Here is a 17034-nt window from a genome sequence, read left to right on the forward strand (position 1 = left end):
GTCTGAACAAGCCCGACAAAGATCCTCGCCATATACATATATAAGCACCTCCTCAGCGGACTGATCTCAAGCTGACTAAAAAGTTTGAGAACCACTGCTCTAAATCAAGTGGTGGATGAAGAAATTACAGTTAAACATTTTACAAAGCAAAACAAAATGTGCATGGAGTCTGTTTGAGGAATGAGGAAAGTGACTTAAATTGTGTTTTAATTTAAATGTAAAGTTGCAAAAGGGTTTCTGATAGGTTTAGGGGGTAGAAAATATGTTCAATATAAAAAACAACAGAAAACTGTCAAAGCTATAGTCAGACTAGAATGCATGTTTGAGCTGTTTTAACTGAAAGCAATTTGCACTGAAATATTACATGCCAGTGCCATTGTTTTGCCTCAAGATGTACATAAGATTTTTTTTTTTTTTTTTCCTAAATCACGTTTATAAAATATATTTAAATGTCCTAATTGAACTAAGGCAAAATCCTTGCCAAATAGAAATATATAAATACATCAAATAAATCAGAATATACAAACCTGATTTCCTGCATATTTTGCAGCATTGCCCCTGGTCATTGTCATGAAAAATGTGGATCAAGCATGTTCATTGGTGAAAACAAATTTACGGAGAATCTTCTACAGCAAAAATATCAGCGAAAAGGTAAATTATGATATTTAAATAAGCCCCAGGCTCCATATCCTGCTGCTGACTTGCACATTGAGTTTAAATTTGAGTTTGACCTTCGAGATGATTTGTTCTTAGATGGAATGGTGCAGTATTACAGTGGGTGTTCCAATGTGTCACATCTTTCCAGTGAAGAACTACCACGAGGAAATTGAAACCAATGATGACATGGACGTTCTAATTTTACAGGCATTAACTCAAATTATACAGGTGTCTGATGACAATGTAATGGACTGTTCAGCTAATCAGTCATAATTCACAGAACTGGGATGTGAACGAGAAACTTGTTTCATCCTTACTGTATACATTGTAGACACGTAGGTTTTTATAATTAAAGTTTTTCTTTATACCCTACACATACGGTTTTAAATGAGAGATTTAATCTATGATTAAAGAATTTCTATTTCTTTACATTTTCTGGTGGATCTAAGATAGTCAAGAGACTTTTCAAGGTTTATTAGCAGGAAGATATTTAGGCAACTTGCCAGATGTGGACCAGGCAGAAATGCAAGGCCTACCTTTTTGGTTTTGAGAATGAAATGACAGAATGAACAATCATTGAAGTACACTTCGCATAAGTCAGGTTTATTAACATTCAACATCAAATCCACCAAAACATGTTATTCAATACTTTTCTGATAATTTAGTTCATTATGCAGACAGAAACATGAAATGTTTAAATAGTAGCACCACAGACATTTCCAAAAACATTACAAATAACATCTACAGAATGGCACAGGTGGTAGCGATGACGGCGAGAGAATGAAAGAGAGAACAGTGTGCCCACACTGCTCAAACACAATCATTAACACTGCTTTACAAAACCAGTGTATACAGCCATGTGCTATGGTGCTAAGTAAGAAGACCTCAGGTCACTAAAATGATCAATTTGAACAACAATCCTACAGGACACTATTTCTCACTGCTAAACAGCCAGGTTACTTATCTGTGCTATATATTTTCTTTTCAATCTCAACCTTGTTGATTTAAGTTAAGCCTAAATAATGTAGCTCTCTCAACCAATAAGCAAGTAATAATTTGTGATCATTTATCATAAATTAGAGGAAAGAAATATTAAATGTGGCAATATCATGTTACACTTAAACTAAAGCGTAAGAATAGCCGTAACATTTACTGTCGTTCATGTCACTGAATTCCAAATGTAAAAATAATAATAATAATAATACAAAAAATGTAAAGTGTCAACTTTCAGAAAATAACCGTAGGCACTGATTACTGAACTCTGGCACTTATAAAAGAGAATTGAGGCAAAATCTGTGTTCTGAATGATTGTAAAGTTGGGAAAATGGGATGGTAGTTTTTGATGTGAGAACACCATTCGCATTCACATTTCTTGCCTTTTCAAAGACCAACAAATGTACACTCTAAATGTAGCTTACTGACTTCTTCATAACATACCAATAACAGTTCCAATAAAATAGTCAACCAATTTTTTCTTTGGAATGTTCCAGATACTATAATTGTATTATTGTTATGTAAAACATGGCAAGGTAACACCCATGTGTCCTTATTTGTGCTGGCCTCTTGCAAAGTGACAGGCAAAGTCATAACTGTTTCTGCATCTGTGTCCACATATATTACACTGAAAAGGGTTCTCGTAACCATGGCAACCCATGTGGATGGTGTAGAGGATGTTGTCGGGGTAATATATGTGACAGTGGGGGCAGTGGTGGAGCATCTGGGGGTCCTGTACTGGTGTGGGCGTCCCTGGCTGGCTGTTGGTACCACTGGGAGTGCTGGTTCTCTCGCTGCAGGGTCCCACCCCTGGGCTGCAGCCACTGTGGGCTGCCGGTCTGGGCTCGGGGGTGATGGGAGAAGAAGCTTGAGCCGCGCTGACAGAGACGGCAGCGGGTGCCATCACAGGCTGCTGGACGAGGAATGTGGGTTTTTCGTCGGGTAGAGATTCTGCTCCAGGAGATACCGGTGCACCTTGAGCTTCAGACGGGATGCTGGCAAGCTGACCGGCCAAAGTCGAAAGCTGGTTCAGCGGGTTGTCCAAGACCATGTCCTGGTCCTCCCTAGAGCCACTTCCAATTGCTCCACCAACTTGCGCATCCTTTCCTAGACTGTTAAAGGCCTCCTGATGGAGGTGGGCGTGAGGAGGCAGATCATGACCGAAGTCACCCAAGTGGTGCTGCTCTAAGTTGGGCTTTTGCAATACCATGGATGGCGGGCTGAGGTTGATGAGCAGCCGGCGGCCATAACCCAGAGAGTTTCCTCTCTTCTGGAGGACACTGAGCATTTTTCGGTGTGAGATAGCAGAGCGTGCGCCCTTCATGGGAAGGAGTTTGTGTCTTCGACGCCGGTGATGAGAAAGGTTACTGCGATCGCTGCAGCGGAAAGAGCACAGCTCACATTTGTAGGGCTTCTCACCCGTGTGAGAGCGCATGTGTGCCTCCAGGTGGCGCTCATACGCTGAGGCGAAAGGACACAAGTGGCATCTATGGGGTTTTTCACCTAAAGGAAGAGATAGATAACATCTTATGTACTTGGTAAACTGATGAAAATAGCATCTATATAAGTAGTCAGAGTGCAACTAAAGTTAAAGATCAGTTTTCAGTCTTACCTGTGTGGATGCGAATGTGTTCGATTAACCTTGCAGTGCCTCTAGTGGCGTAGTTGCAATAGCGGCACTTGAGTTTGCCATCATATGTTCTCTCAAAGCCATCCACTAACATCCCTGAACTATCCTCTAAGGACATGTCCACTGCTGGGTGCTCCAGGCCATTCTGGCCAAGTTCTTTAAGGTAAGAAAACAAGAACAGAAAATAACTAAGATCAAGACATGGGACACATCAAGATATATATTAAGTTATATTAGAGTTTTGCATTCAGCACACTAGAAACAGCAGGTACTTTCCACAAATAAGGTACACTTTTTTTTTAAAGAATTACAGGCATAAATCCAAATGTTGAGAAAACTGTTGGACATGTTAATCTATGATAAAATAACCTAAAGGTAAACCATGTAACTATATTATTATCTATCTATAAATTACAGGAACGTCTGTCTGTCTGTGTGTCTGTCTGTTAATCAAATATCTCTCGAACCGTTAGTCCGATGGATTTCAAACTTGACAGGTGTCTTGCTACGGGCCCGAGTAAGTGCAGTGCCGAGTTTGACGTTGTTTGGATAAGAAATGCAAAATATATCGTTAAATATATCGATAAAAGAAGCACACATTGAAGTTATGGTTTAAAAATAAACATTCTGACATTATAGAGGGTTGTGGTTTAAAAATGGTGGTTTAAAAATAAACATTCTATCAGCTAAACATTAAGTCAGCTACTATCCACCTTATTCTTCGCCCGTTCTATTTCCCATGATTCATAGCGGGTTCAACTGACTAAACGGTTTTCTACTTCCGGTTGAAGTGTTTGTTTACATAGAATGCTAGCACTCGCGTAAAGGCTGCGGTGATAGATTGTAGTTATTAAAGTATAAGATAATTATTCTGTCAAGATGGGAAGTAGTCGGTGGCTACACACCGCTGATGAAATCACAAAAGATCGTGAAGGCGACCGTATCAGAGTGCTACATCCCTCAAAATTGACAGGTTGGGTGGATGACATGAAGCTTTGGCCAGGAGTTAGCCATATTGACATTATTAATTATTTAATTTTTTCGGAGGGTGTAGATCATGAGGAGATGCGCAATTACAAAAGCACAGAGGCCTTCAATTACTTCTTTAGTAATAAAGTCGGGCGCATTTCCTTACTGAAGCACGGAGACTATGTATTTTTGAAAGCAGAGGTAGACAGAAGTCAAAGTGCTAATCAGCCTAAGCTTATTGCTTGGGTTATGCTGCAGCAGTCGGGGGTGATAGAGACTGCCGGATGTTCATGTATTGCTGGATTAGGGCGATCGTGCAGTCATGCATCAGCTATCCTTTGGAAGGTATGAAGAAAAGAAAAAAGTTCATTTTGTTTTTATCTGTGATTTAATAAAAAATAACGTGATCAGATCACATTTGATGCATGTTTTTTTTCGATTTAGTTTAGCGATGTGGGGATGAAACAATCTGAAACACATGGCAAAAGCATATAGAGCAGATTCTGGTAACGTTTTAGGTGAATGTGCTCATGACAGGTTGAGAATGCAGTTACTACCGGGAAGACAGGGCTTGCATGTACAGATGAGCAGCGCAGGTGGAATGCAGGGACAGTCAGGAACCTTGAGCCAAAACGACTGAGGGACATAAATTTCAGCCACCACAGGGCAGGAGATGAATTTAGCATTAGTGTGTCAGGTGCTCAGCCATTACCAAACACCCCACAATATATGTCACAAGCAGAATTGATAAATAATGTAGACAAAGACCCAACAAAGCCACTTTTCTTGTTAAAAAACAGTCTATTGGGCAAGTGTTACAGTGTAAAACCAGTAGAGCAACCTTGTAGCCTTGCAAATACTGCAGTAGATGCAAGATTTTTAAGACCCCATCAAACACATGCTGGTTCTGATCTCACATGTGAGACATGTAAAAGTTTCTATGAGTTGTATGTTCAAGTGAGCTGTGCACAGGCTTCTACTTTAGAATCTGAAACAAGGGAGCAGAGTTCTTCCGATTTGTGGCACAATGCAAGAAAATTGAGAATAACTGCAAGTTCAGCTAAAAAGGTTCCTTCTAGAGCATCCACCAATCCTGATAAGTTTATGGCAGAGCACCTGTACCCCTCCTTTCGTGGCAACTATGCCACAAACTATGGTAAGGAGAATGAGGTGGTTGCTGGTAATGCACTTCGAGAGCAAGGCATGAGTATTACACACAGGGGCATCGTTGTTAGTGTCACAGAGCCATGGTTGTCAGCCAGCCCAGATGGGGTAATTGACTCATCTGTCCTACTCGAAATAAAATGTCCCGTCCCAAGTAAACTCCATTCTACCCTCTTGGATCAACTTGACCATAACTGCAGTGACATCAAGCTAGTAGATGGAGTACCACAACTTCAGAAAACCGGTAGTCGAGGATATTACATGCAGATACAATTAGGCATGTTTTGTGCCGGTCTGAAGATGGCCAAATTGTTTATCTGGAGCCCAATTGACACAGTTATGTTCACTGTACCATTTGATGAGCCCTATGTTCTGGAGAGGGTAGGACATCTGAAGAGATTTTATTTCTCAACAATGTTGCCCCAGCTTGTGGATGAATTTGTTGGTCAGCGACTGAAACTGCAGAACAGATACATGAGCATAATGAATTAATAGAAAATATCCCTCAGAAACATTTAGTTCAAATCACAAAACAACTGTTAGGTGCTGCTGCTGTTAACAGTATGAAAACTAATTTTTTTACCCAAACAATTTTATACATGTAAAAATGCTGAGCATAAGTATTGTTGTACATAAGTGAATATTTATGAATACATAATGTTGTTCATGTAAAATTGTATGCAAATCTGATAAAATCTATTGTACACAAACTCAAATAATAACAACAAATTTCTTACAGATTCAGATTATTTTATTTAATGCCATATCAGCATTCAAAGCTATTTTCATGACAAATTCAATTACAAAAATACAAATATCATATATATATATATATATATATATATATATATATATATATATATATATATAATAAAAAATATAAAAAAAACAGTAATTCATATTATACAAGATTTTTTGAATTAACATGACTATCCAAAACCATTTCAGGCTAAATTTCATACAAAGAGTAAATATAAACAGTCAAAAATTAAAAAAGGCAGCGAGTGTCAATATGAAATATACAGGAGCAATTTATGTAGATGTGTAAAGTGTGTGTGTGTGTGTGTGTGTGTGTGTGTGTGTGTGTGTGTGTGTGTGCAGATGAAACTACAACCTCAGAACATCACTGTTTTCACTTATTACTCACAGATGAGATCACCCCTTAAGTTTGCGAGGGCCGCACAGATTCTGAGGATTTTTTCAATTTTGGGGGTCATGTTTATTGGTATTACTTGAGACAAGATCTTGTATAATTTAAGTCGTCTGATTGCTCTCTCAACATGAATCCGAACATTTGCAATCCTGCGAGATGCTGTGACTTGTTCCTCAGTTAGCTGGGCACCCCCTCTAGTGAAAGCAGGCAGAACCAATTTGACCCTTTTTTCAAACAGCAAATCACGAACCAAGAACCCACGATCTGCCATGACTTCGTCTCCAGGCTTTAAATAGTCCAAGATACCAGAGTTCATAGTGATATATTTGTCACTGGCACGTCCTCCATATCCAGTTGAGATAAACATGATTAAGCCACATGGGGCAACAGCAACAAGGTATTTGATTGTGTTGTGCGAGTAGTAATGGCTGTAGGACTCCCCTCTAGAGTCAAGATTTTTCGCCTTCTGTAATAAACTTTCGCTGCAGTCAATGACACAGGTAGTGTTGGGAAAAAACTTCTTGAATGCAGTTGGCATAGTGGCCTTAATGGTTTCTTTTGGGAGCCAGATAATAAGAGGGCGCAAGACCTCCTCCATTTTATCAATCCAGAAGGAGATAACCTTACTGGCAACACTGAGACACATGAAACTGCCTACCAAGGTCACCCAGCACACGATTTAATTTCAATTTTATCAGTGTCATTAGTATCTGATCACGCACTGACAAAACAAAAGCCCTTTCAGCAAATCCATCTAAGGTGGAAACAAGAGAGTTGAAGGTTTCCAGTGAGACTCCAGTGTAGAGGAATGAATCGGCATCACTCTGAAGCATGGAGTAGCTGAAATCTTCAGTTTGTGTTGTGGCATCTTTGGCTGTCTCATCAGCACCCTGCTGTTCACCATAGTTGTGGTCCCAAAGCAATGGATCTTCCCACTGGGTGGAAATAGTGCTGTATGATACTTGTGGCACTTCAGGTATGCCCTCATCCTCCTGGTCTGTCACTTCTGCTGTTGCTGTAAAAAAAAAAGAGCACATAGGCTACATGTTAAACTCTTTCTGTCCATGTTTCTCACACTGACAACATTATAGTAAAAGCTTATGATAAATGGTGATGGAAGCTCTTCCTCGCTCAGGCTAACAACTACCTAGCCCACATAAAGATAGCACTCATATAGCATTAAACCTACAGTAACATTCGGTGGACAAAGGCATAAACCATTAATGGCCATGTTTTTAACATATTTACTCATAAATGGCATATTGTTAAAAAAAAACTGTAGGTTAGACTGCCCACAGATAACAAGAATATTTCAGGCCGGTGGAGCTCGTAAAAATGTAAACACATTATGGGCATATAATGGGCATATTATTACATAATGGGCATAGTGTTACATAAAATTATTACATATTACCCACATAATGGGCATATTATTCATAAAATGTAGGTTAGACTGCCCACAGATGACACGAATATTTCAGGCTGGGGCATATTGATTGTAAAAATATAGGTTAGGCTGCCCACAGATAAAATAAATATTTTGTAAAATGTAAACAACCGGAGGTAGCTAACGTTAACTCAACAGAATTCAACATTAAAAGTGGCTTACCTGTCGCTTCGACACGAACAATTGCACGTCTCTTCTTCACCACTGGTCTGTCATATCCAAGGTATAATTCCGGGTTGGGATGGTCATCCGTGGGGCGTTTGTCAACAAAATGATGCGAGCAGACGTACACCTTTTTCGGTGGATGTTTCAGTTTTAGCGCAGCTAACCACTCTAAATGTCTACACTCTGGCATTGAATGTAGCTGATACGGAACCGGACACGGACATTCTCTCCTTCTTATCTTATGCTCGAAGCACTCAGTTTCTAAAAAGTTTTGTATCTTCTTTGAATTGTTAAAACAACCAACAACAGCACATGTGGAACCTGAACTCATTCTCTCTCTGCTAGTAACTTACCGGTCGATCGCTACGAACCGGAAGTTGACAACCGGAGTCGTCGTCATGGCAGCGCGCATTGTTTAGAGCAGAATAAGGTGGATAGACGGTTTCATCGAACGCACGCGCGTTGCCGGGGTTACGCGCTGGCCCGAAGTTAACTTCCGGTCTGTGTTTGTTAACCGGTAATATCATAATATCATTCTCTGGTAATATGGCGCCGACTACAAACGCAGTGAAAATTAAGGTGATGAGTAGACTGAAGTTGGGCTCAGGTTGTTGTGTTGTGGGATGCAACCTGCTGAGGCTCTGGGACAAATACCTTATCAAAAAAAAAAAATGTCGGTTTCCTAAAAACGAAGGGAGACGGCGAGCGTGGATCACCGCTGTGCGATGAGAGGCTTGGCAGCCAGGCAAGAATTCAAGGATCTGTAGCACTCACTTCGTTACAGGTAACAAACTCATGATAAGCAACAGATAATTATGGAAGCTTGTTTCCGCCACTGAAGAAATAATAATAATAATTGCGACTTTTTATCTCACAATTGCGAGATAAGAAGTCAGAATTGTGAGAAATAAAGTTGCAATTCTGAGAAATAAAGTCGCAATTGCGAGGAAAAAAAGACAGAATTAACTTTTTATCTCACAATTCTGACTTTTTTCTCACAAAAAGTCTATGATGAACTCTGTTGTTATTGACTCTACCGGAAGTTAAGTTTGGGCCACAAAAGCGCGCATGCGCAGTAACGTTTGTTTATGTTGTTGCCGTTGAAACCGTCTATACACTGTTTACTTCTGAATATTGTAGTTATTCAGAAGTAGTTAGTTGTCAGTTGTTAATATAGTTAAATTTTCCATATACAGGTCCTTCTCAAAAAATTAGCACATTGTGATAAAGTTCATTATTTTCCATAATTTAATGATAAAAATTAAACTTTCATATATTTTAGATTCATTGCACACCAACTGAAATATTTCAGGTCTTTTATTGTTTTAATACTGATGATTTTGGCATACAGCTCATGAAAACCCCAAATTCCTGTCTCAAAAAATTAGCATATCATGAAAAGGGTCTCTAAACGAGCTATTAACCTAATCATCTGAATGAACTAATTAACTCTAAACACCTGCAAAAGATTCCTGAGGCTTTTAAAAACTCCTAGCCTGTTTCATTACTCAAAACCGCAATCATGGGTAAGACTGCCGACCTGACTGCTGTCCAGAAGGCCATCATTGACACCCTCAAGCAAGAGGGTAAGACAGAAAGAAATTTCTGAACAAATAGGCTGTTCCCAGAGTGCTGTATCAAGGCACCTCAGTGGGAAGTCTGTGGGACGGAAAAAGTGTAGCAAAAAACGCTGCACAACAAGAAGAGGTGACCGGACCCTGAGGAAGATTGTGGAGAAGGACCGATTCCAGACCTTGGGGGACCTGCGGAAGCAGTGGACTGAGTCTGGAGTAGAAACATCCAGAGCCACCGTGCACAGGCGTGTGCAGGAAATGGGCTACAGGTGCCGCATTCCCCAGGTTAAGCCACTTTTGAACCAGAAACAGCGGCAGAAGCGCCTGAGCTGGGCTACAGAGAAGCAGCACTGGACTGTTGCTCAGTTTTGCATGTCATTCGGAAATCAAGGTGCCAGAGTCTGGAGGAAGACTGGGGAGAAGGAAATGCCAAAATGCCTGAAGTCCAGTGTCAAGTACCCACAGTCAGTGATGGTCTGGGGTGCCATGTTAGCTGCTGGTGTTGGTGCACTGTGTTTTATCAAGGGCAGGGTCAATGCAGCTAGCTATCAGGAGATTTTGGAGCACTTCATGCTTCCATCTGCTGAAAAGCTTTATGGAGATGAAGATTTAATTTTTCAGCACGACCTGGCACCTGCTCACAGTGCCAAAACCACTGGTAAATGGTTTACTGACCATGGTATTACTGTGCTCAATTGGCCTGCCAGCTCTCCTGACCTGAACCCCATAGAGAATCTGTGGGATATTGTGAAGAGAAAGTTGAGAGACGCAAGACCCAACACTCTGGATGAGCTTAAGGCCGCTATCGAAGCATCCTGGGCCTCCATAACACCTCAGCAGGGCCACAGGCTGATTGCCTCCATGCCACGCCGCATTGAAGCAGTCATTTCTGCAAAAGGATTCCCGACCAAGTATTGACTATTGAGTGCATAACTGAACATAATTATTTGAAGGTTGACTTTTTTTTTTTTTGTATTAAAAACACTTCTTTTATTGGTCGGATGAAATATGCTAAATTTTTTGAGACAGGAATTTTGGGGTTTCATGAGCTGTATGCCAAAATCATCAGTATTAAAACAATAAAAGACCTGAAATATTTCAGTTGGTGTGCAATGAATCTAAAATATATGAAAGTTACATTTTTATCATTACATTATGGAAAATAATGAACTTTATCACAATATGCTAATTTTCTGAGAAGGACCTGTATAATGTATGTCAGTATCAGTATTTGCTTTCAACCATGCACAAATAAAAATGTCACTGAACTTTTGCTGTGTAATTGTAACAATAAGCACTCAAACACACCAAACCAACAATTACTAAAAACAAGTTTTACCAAGTTTGACGTTGTTTGGATTAGAAATGCAAAAGATATCGGTAAATATATCGGTAAAAGAAGCACACATTGGCTTTTGCCGCTCTAGCCGCTGGCCACTCTGGCTCACACTGCACACTGAGTGGCCACTCCCCAAAATAAACATTCTGACATTAGAGGGTTGTGGTTTAAAAATATCTGAATATTATATTTTATTCATGGCCATCATTTGTAGTAGCCTATTCACAAACTGTTTGCTCAAGCGTAGCGTTTTCTCTGAGTTCACTGTGTAGCTGCTCCAGCCAAGGTCTGAACCTCCTCTGAATCGACGCGCTTATTCATTTGTGGATGTTTACTGAATCTGTAAGTCAGCTACACTGTTTAATTATGAATGTTATATTTTATTCTGGTGCGCTTAACGTTATCGTTTCCTCAGAGTTTAGGCTCCTGTGTAATAGTAGCCTTGGCTATTAAGCAACTCAAACATACCAAACCAACAATTACTAAAAACACACAAAAACAGATTTTGCACGGGCATTGCACTAGTTTATTTTAATTTTAATAAATTGCTCACAATAGATAAATGCTTTACAATGAACTCTGTTAGAGAGCTACACATGGCAATTTATCTGTTCAATAAAATGCCATACTTGTTGAGTAAAAAAAAAACACTATCCCCGCTTCACTTTTACAACATTTCAAATCCCTCAGTTCTCGCCATCTCCAAAAAGCCAAGCCAATGTTGATTCTCGTTTTAATACAAGCTCTGTGACTGTCAGCAGATTCTATTCTGCGTATTTAACGGGCGATTCGAGATTTAGCCTGCACCATGTCATCCTTTTTCGCTTGTTGTGAAAACTAACCTATGCCTCTCCCACACCATGCACGTGTCAAAGTAGCTGAAGAAACTTTTCTCTGTCAACGGATATGACTAGACACTCACGGCGAGTGACGCATGTTTCTCGTGAAAACCATCCTGCCCTTACCATAGTGAATCAGGGTAAACAAAAACACGTTTTGGAAGGACTGATGATGTAGACAAATTATTACAATTTTGTTCATTTTGAACAAAAAAAGATCATACTGTACCTTTAATTTATTGTTTAATTCATTCCAAAATAACAAAAAAAAGTAACAGCATTGGGATCCCTACAGCGTGGCTAGAACTATAAGACATAAATAATTCAATAAACATCATAAATAAATATTTAAATACTTAAAATAAATAAATAACTTTAAAAGTTTATAAATAAATTACAAACCAACATTTGGTCTCAAACTAGCACCTACCGAATGTTTTAAAGGGTTAGTTCACCCAAGAATTCTGTCATTATTTACTCACCCTCATGTCGTTCCAAACTTGTAAGACTTTCGTTCATCTTCAGACCACAAATTAAGATATTTTTAATAAAATCTGAGAGCTCTCTGTCCATCCATTGACAGCTTCACAACTGACACTTTGATGATTCAAAAAGTTCATAAAGAGATCATAAAACTAATCCATATGAATTGAGCGGTTTAGTCCAAATTTTCTGAAGACACGAGACTCTTATATGATGAACAGATTAAATTTAGGCTTTTATTCACATATTAAACATTCATCAACTGTTGTGGTAAATGGAAGCTCAAACATGTTCGCTTGACATGCGAGAACCAATGAGGTTCATTCTCGTGTTACGCAGCACGTTTGAGCTTCTGTTTATGTTTACTGGTAAATGTTTTTCTGTGAATAAAAACCTAAATTTTATATTTTATCGAAGAATATGAAGCGATCGAGTCTCTTCAGGAAATTTGGATTAACCCGTTCAATTCATATGGATTAGTTTTACAATTTCTTTTGAACCTTTTGAAGTGGCCAAGTTTCAGTTGCGTAGCTGTCAATGGAGGGACAGAAATCTCTCAGATTTCATCAAAAACATTTTCATTTGTGTTCTGAAGATGAACGAAAGTCTTACAGTTTTGAAAAGACATATGGGGGAGAAATGACAGAATTATCTTTTTTGAGAACATATTTAGTCAAGTCTAAAACAACACACTGGAAGGCCCTCTGAGCATTACCTCCTTGGAGATCCTCACTGTCTTTCCCTCCGATGACAGAGCCAGATATCATGTTGACATGTTGGGTCTGTTGACTCAGGTACTCCTGAAAGTCCTTCACAAAATCCAGTGGTTCTGGCTTCTCCTCGCCCATTGAAAGATCTACACCGCCGTCCTCTGTTGTCTTAAACTAGACCAAACAGGCTGAGAATAAAATACAACCAGAAGATCTTACAGATGTCAATTTAATAAAAACGAATTAAATACCTAGCTAACATGATACCCACTTTAAACAGAAACAAAATAATAGTTTTCAAGCAGTATGTAAAGTGTGAATCCAGTCGATTCTTCTACAATAACATGCAATCACAGGCCAACGGGTGCGGTGAACATATGACATTTCTTAAGCTCACAAGTTAATAGTGGAACTTGTGACAGTTGTACTAATCAGTCGTATTAGTCTGGCTGTTATCCAGTTCACAGCGTAACATGCGTTGCTATGATAGCGAGTGAACGTTGACGTTGCTAAGCATTCCCAACATTTAAGCTATCATTAAAACAACAATTAACAACAGTTACCTTCTCAAAGACGTCAGAGGAATTAAAACCACACTCAGTCGTTGAATGTATTGACTGTCGACCCGTTCTTTAAGGGGATATTAGAAAAATGGGAGTAAATAAAGCTTCATGTTGAAGCTGGACAGCTAACGCCAGCGAGTTAGCACGACTGATTCAGTTGAAAACAGATTTTAAACGAGCTTTATATTTGAGCAGAACTTAGATCGACGTAGTTGAAACATACTCAGTGTATCCACTAGGACTGTGTCATTAGTAAACAGACAGTAAAAAACGGTGTTTGGTAGCCTAAATGATGCTCTGCGACATCAAAACAAAAGAAAACGAAGGGGTGAAAGTTCAAACAGGAGGTGCGCTGCTGAAATGATTCCGACTTCGCTCCGATAAATTACCATTTAACGTTAGTTCCTGTGTGTCACAGGACTTTTGCAGAGGAAACCAGACTTTACAAAATGAATGTATCCTAACACAGTATCCTAAAATGTGCGAATACAGTATTTAATTACATAATTTCCATTTCATGATTTGAGGTCTTGTTATTTTGCCATGTCTTTAGTTGTTAGCCTATGTAGCCCACAATTGTTAAAATAACAAACTGTAAAACGACGTATTCAGCTTTTCCCTTCCTCTAATCAAATCATGTTTTCTTCTGAATATTGTTTTAATTGATACTCAAGCAGTCACATTAAACATGCTGTCATTCGCAACATAAATCTGTATGATATTATAAATATTAAAAAATATATATTTAAAATATTAAATCTACTCAATCCCTCATTCAGCAATGACTATCTCCTTTATTTCCTTCCTTTTAGGCACCCTGTTAATTTTCTTTTTATGTTTTAATTAAAAGCATATTTCTGAAAGTGTTGTGTACCATTTTTGCTTTTTAATACTTTCTTAAATAAGGCTAAATCTTAATATATTAATTGATATTCATATCCAAAAGGTAGCTGCAAAACAGCATCGATCCGTTAAAAAAAAAACTTTTAGAGTTCTGCATCAAGTGCATTGATGATTCATCACCTTTTACCAGATTAGCTAAATACATGGATAATTTCCATATTCAAATGTCATGGGCAATTTGATGAGTACTTGAGCCAATTGCATTACTTTAAATAGCAGGATTGGCTCATTTATGTTTCATAGCGTTTAATATTTAACAAGAGGGGAAGTTAGCCGAAGATCGCATTGCCCCATTTGTGTCAGGGTTGTAGGAAAACCATTGAAGAGGTTGTGACAAATGACCAGTTAGAGCGAGAGCTTTGGATCCTTATGACACTCTTCAGAGTTGTAATGAGAGGGTTCTAGTGTAACATGCGGCAATTCATTCCCTGTGATCATGGTTCAGATGACCAGAGAACAACTTGCCTTGCTCCCATAGGCTAAAATGTTAACAAACTGTATATATATATATATATATATATATATATATATATATATATAATTATATATAATTATATATCATTATTTAGTTAGTTTTTATTATTTATTTTCTACACTGTTTTTGTTTAGACTTTTCCACAGACACTGCATCTCGAACAGACAATTCTTCTTACCAAAAGCATATCATTGCTGATTTGCTGTTGTATAATTCTATACTTTAAATAGGGCTGAATCCAGCTTTATTCACAGTTAGGACACTAGATGGCGCAGGATGTCAAGTTGTGATGACCATGTAGGGAAATAAGGTAGGCCTGTATGTTTTCATTTACATTTTTTCTTTTTCTTTTATTATGCACAAAGCATAATGAGAGTTGTCAGTATTTTGATTGTTGCATATGAATAAGCTGAGAAGTCTTGATTCAAAGTGCACTGTTATTTTAGCATTATTGAGTGAGAATTATAGACAGACAGTTACTATGAGGTGCAGTATTTACAGTCTGTGGGTTTCAGTGAAAAGCACCATAAACTGACCAAAGGTAGGCAAGACAGCCTGACCTTGTGGGGTTGAACTACGACCCCCGAAGCAGTCAATTACAACACTTCCTAATGGCCTGTCCACACTAATGTTATTTTATAGCAATTTAATTATGCTCAGGTTTCCCGTGAAGCCACTTCCCCTTAAATAATTCAAGCAGGGTGACAGTAATTTGTCAGTTGAAAAAGATTAATTGGGGTTTCAAGTGGGCTTCTTTTCATGAAGCGTTATTGTTTTCAAAGCCGGGGAGCAACAGTAGGCCTACATGCGAAAAATAGTTGCTGTGATGATAACAGTTAATTTGTTTCTTATAGCTGTCTATCATTGGTCGACATCAGATTAAGATATTCTGGAAATCTAACGATGTTGCAATATGTTTTATAAATGCCATTGTGCCAAATAGGCTACATTTCTTTCTTTTTGGTTTTGACAACCACTTATAGTGTCCAAATATTCAAACTCCGCACAGATGTCATGATTTGAAGTAACTCGGTCACAAATACCGATTATAGGCTATAACAAATTAGTTACATTTGTTTGTCCGGTTTAGTTTCCTCCCTTCTCACTCTCCATTTTAATTTAGCATCTGCAGAGTGTCTGAAGCCGCTCCATCGACACCTGCTCGGGGGTAAGTCAGACCAAGTTCCCCCGTTGCACCCTAATTCACATTTAAAAGCCTTTGAATGAGCGGGCCCCCTTCTCCCCTCCAAAGCGCTTGATTTATGTGCTGTTTGTGGTTTTATAGAACGCGAAACAATTCATTTTCTCCTGAAAGGAATTGGGTATTAATTTGGAGAAGGCCCCTGAGCACTTTTTTAAGACTCCAATCATATGCTGGAGTCATTTAAAGGCTGCCGTGGACATTAGCCCCCGAAGAAAGGCTTTTAATCCTGCCTGAAGAGCGCAGCTATAGAAACGGCTGCCCCAACGCCAAATCATTACTGCTAAAGGGTGAAGGAGGATCACTGCTGGATTTATTCTTCACGCCCCCAAGACTATTTATTTCTGGAGAGACCCTATCTTACACCCCCCACCCTTGTGCGACACGGGGCGTGTGTAGAAGCAGAGAAAGGGAAAGAAATAGGATAAAGGAAGTACATATTAAGCTTTTCATTTTCCTGCCACTTAATTTCCTCGCGGCCGCCTGTGTAATGAATGTAATTGCTACCTTTGATGAGAACACTATTATCTGAATCACACTTTAAATGGGCAAACAAGGCCCCCTCCATCCTCTCTCTCTCCCCCCTCACAAAGCGGGTATAAGATCTCTAATTATGTGACAGAACAAGTGGTTTTTCTCAAAGCCGTGGCGTTGCGCTCGATTGCCAAAGAGCAGCCTTGGTTACATTTGCACAAAGGCGCAGATTAGCAGCGATACGCACGCCACACACAAAGATGGGCGTTTTTTATCATTAATTTCCTGCGTGAAC

General features: G+C 39.1%; 1 protein-coding gene across 1 annotated transcript; it reads right to left on the minus strand.

Moving 5' to 3' along the window:
• Nucleotides 1-1239: 1239 nt before the first annotated feature.
• On the minus strand, nucleotides 1240-14050 carry ikzf5 (IKAROS family zinc finger 5). Its single transcript, XM_056235106.1, has 4 exons — nucleotides 13687-14050; nucleotides 13129-13311; nucleotides 3263-3436; nucleotides 1240-3153 (listed from the first exon to the last, which is right to left on the minus strand). Exons 2-4 carry the CDS (start codon nucleotides 13259-13261, stop codon nucleotides 2204-2206), a joined length of 1257 nt encoding a protein of 418 aa, XP_056091081.1. The 5' UTR covers nucleotides 13262-13311; nucleotides 13687-14050; the 3' UTR covers nucleotides 1240-2203.
• Between the last annotated feature and the right edge of the window lie 2984 nt (nucleotides 14051-17034).

This window comes from Rhinichthys klamathensis, unplaced genomic scaffold (genome assembly GCF_029890125.1).
Source record: "Rhinichthys klamathensis goyatoka isolate OS25496 unplaced genomic scaffold, OSU_Roscu_1.1 h1tg000412l_1, whole genome shotgun sequence".
NCBI lineage: Eukaryota > Metazoa > Chordata > Actinopteri > Cypriniformes > Leuciscidae > Rhinichthys > Rhinichthys klamathensis.

What these genes read in the sequence shown, in the direction of transcription:
- ikzf5 (XM_056235106.1), bottom strand. Translation starts at nt 13,261, where the DNA reads ATGGGCGAGGAGAAGCCAGAACCACTGGATTTTGTGAAGGACTTTCAG. An exon ending in CAGTGAGGATCTCCAAGGAG is followed by an intron (nt 3,437 to 13,128) that starts GTAATGCTCAGA and finishes CTTACCTTAAAG; the next exon opens with AACTTGGCCAGAATGGCCTG. An exon ending in ACACATTCGCATCCACACAG is followed by an intron (nt 3,154 to 3,262) that starts GTAAGACTGAAA and finishes CTCTTCCTTTAG; the next exon opens with GTGAAAAACCCCATAGATGC.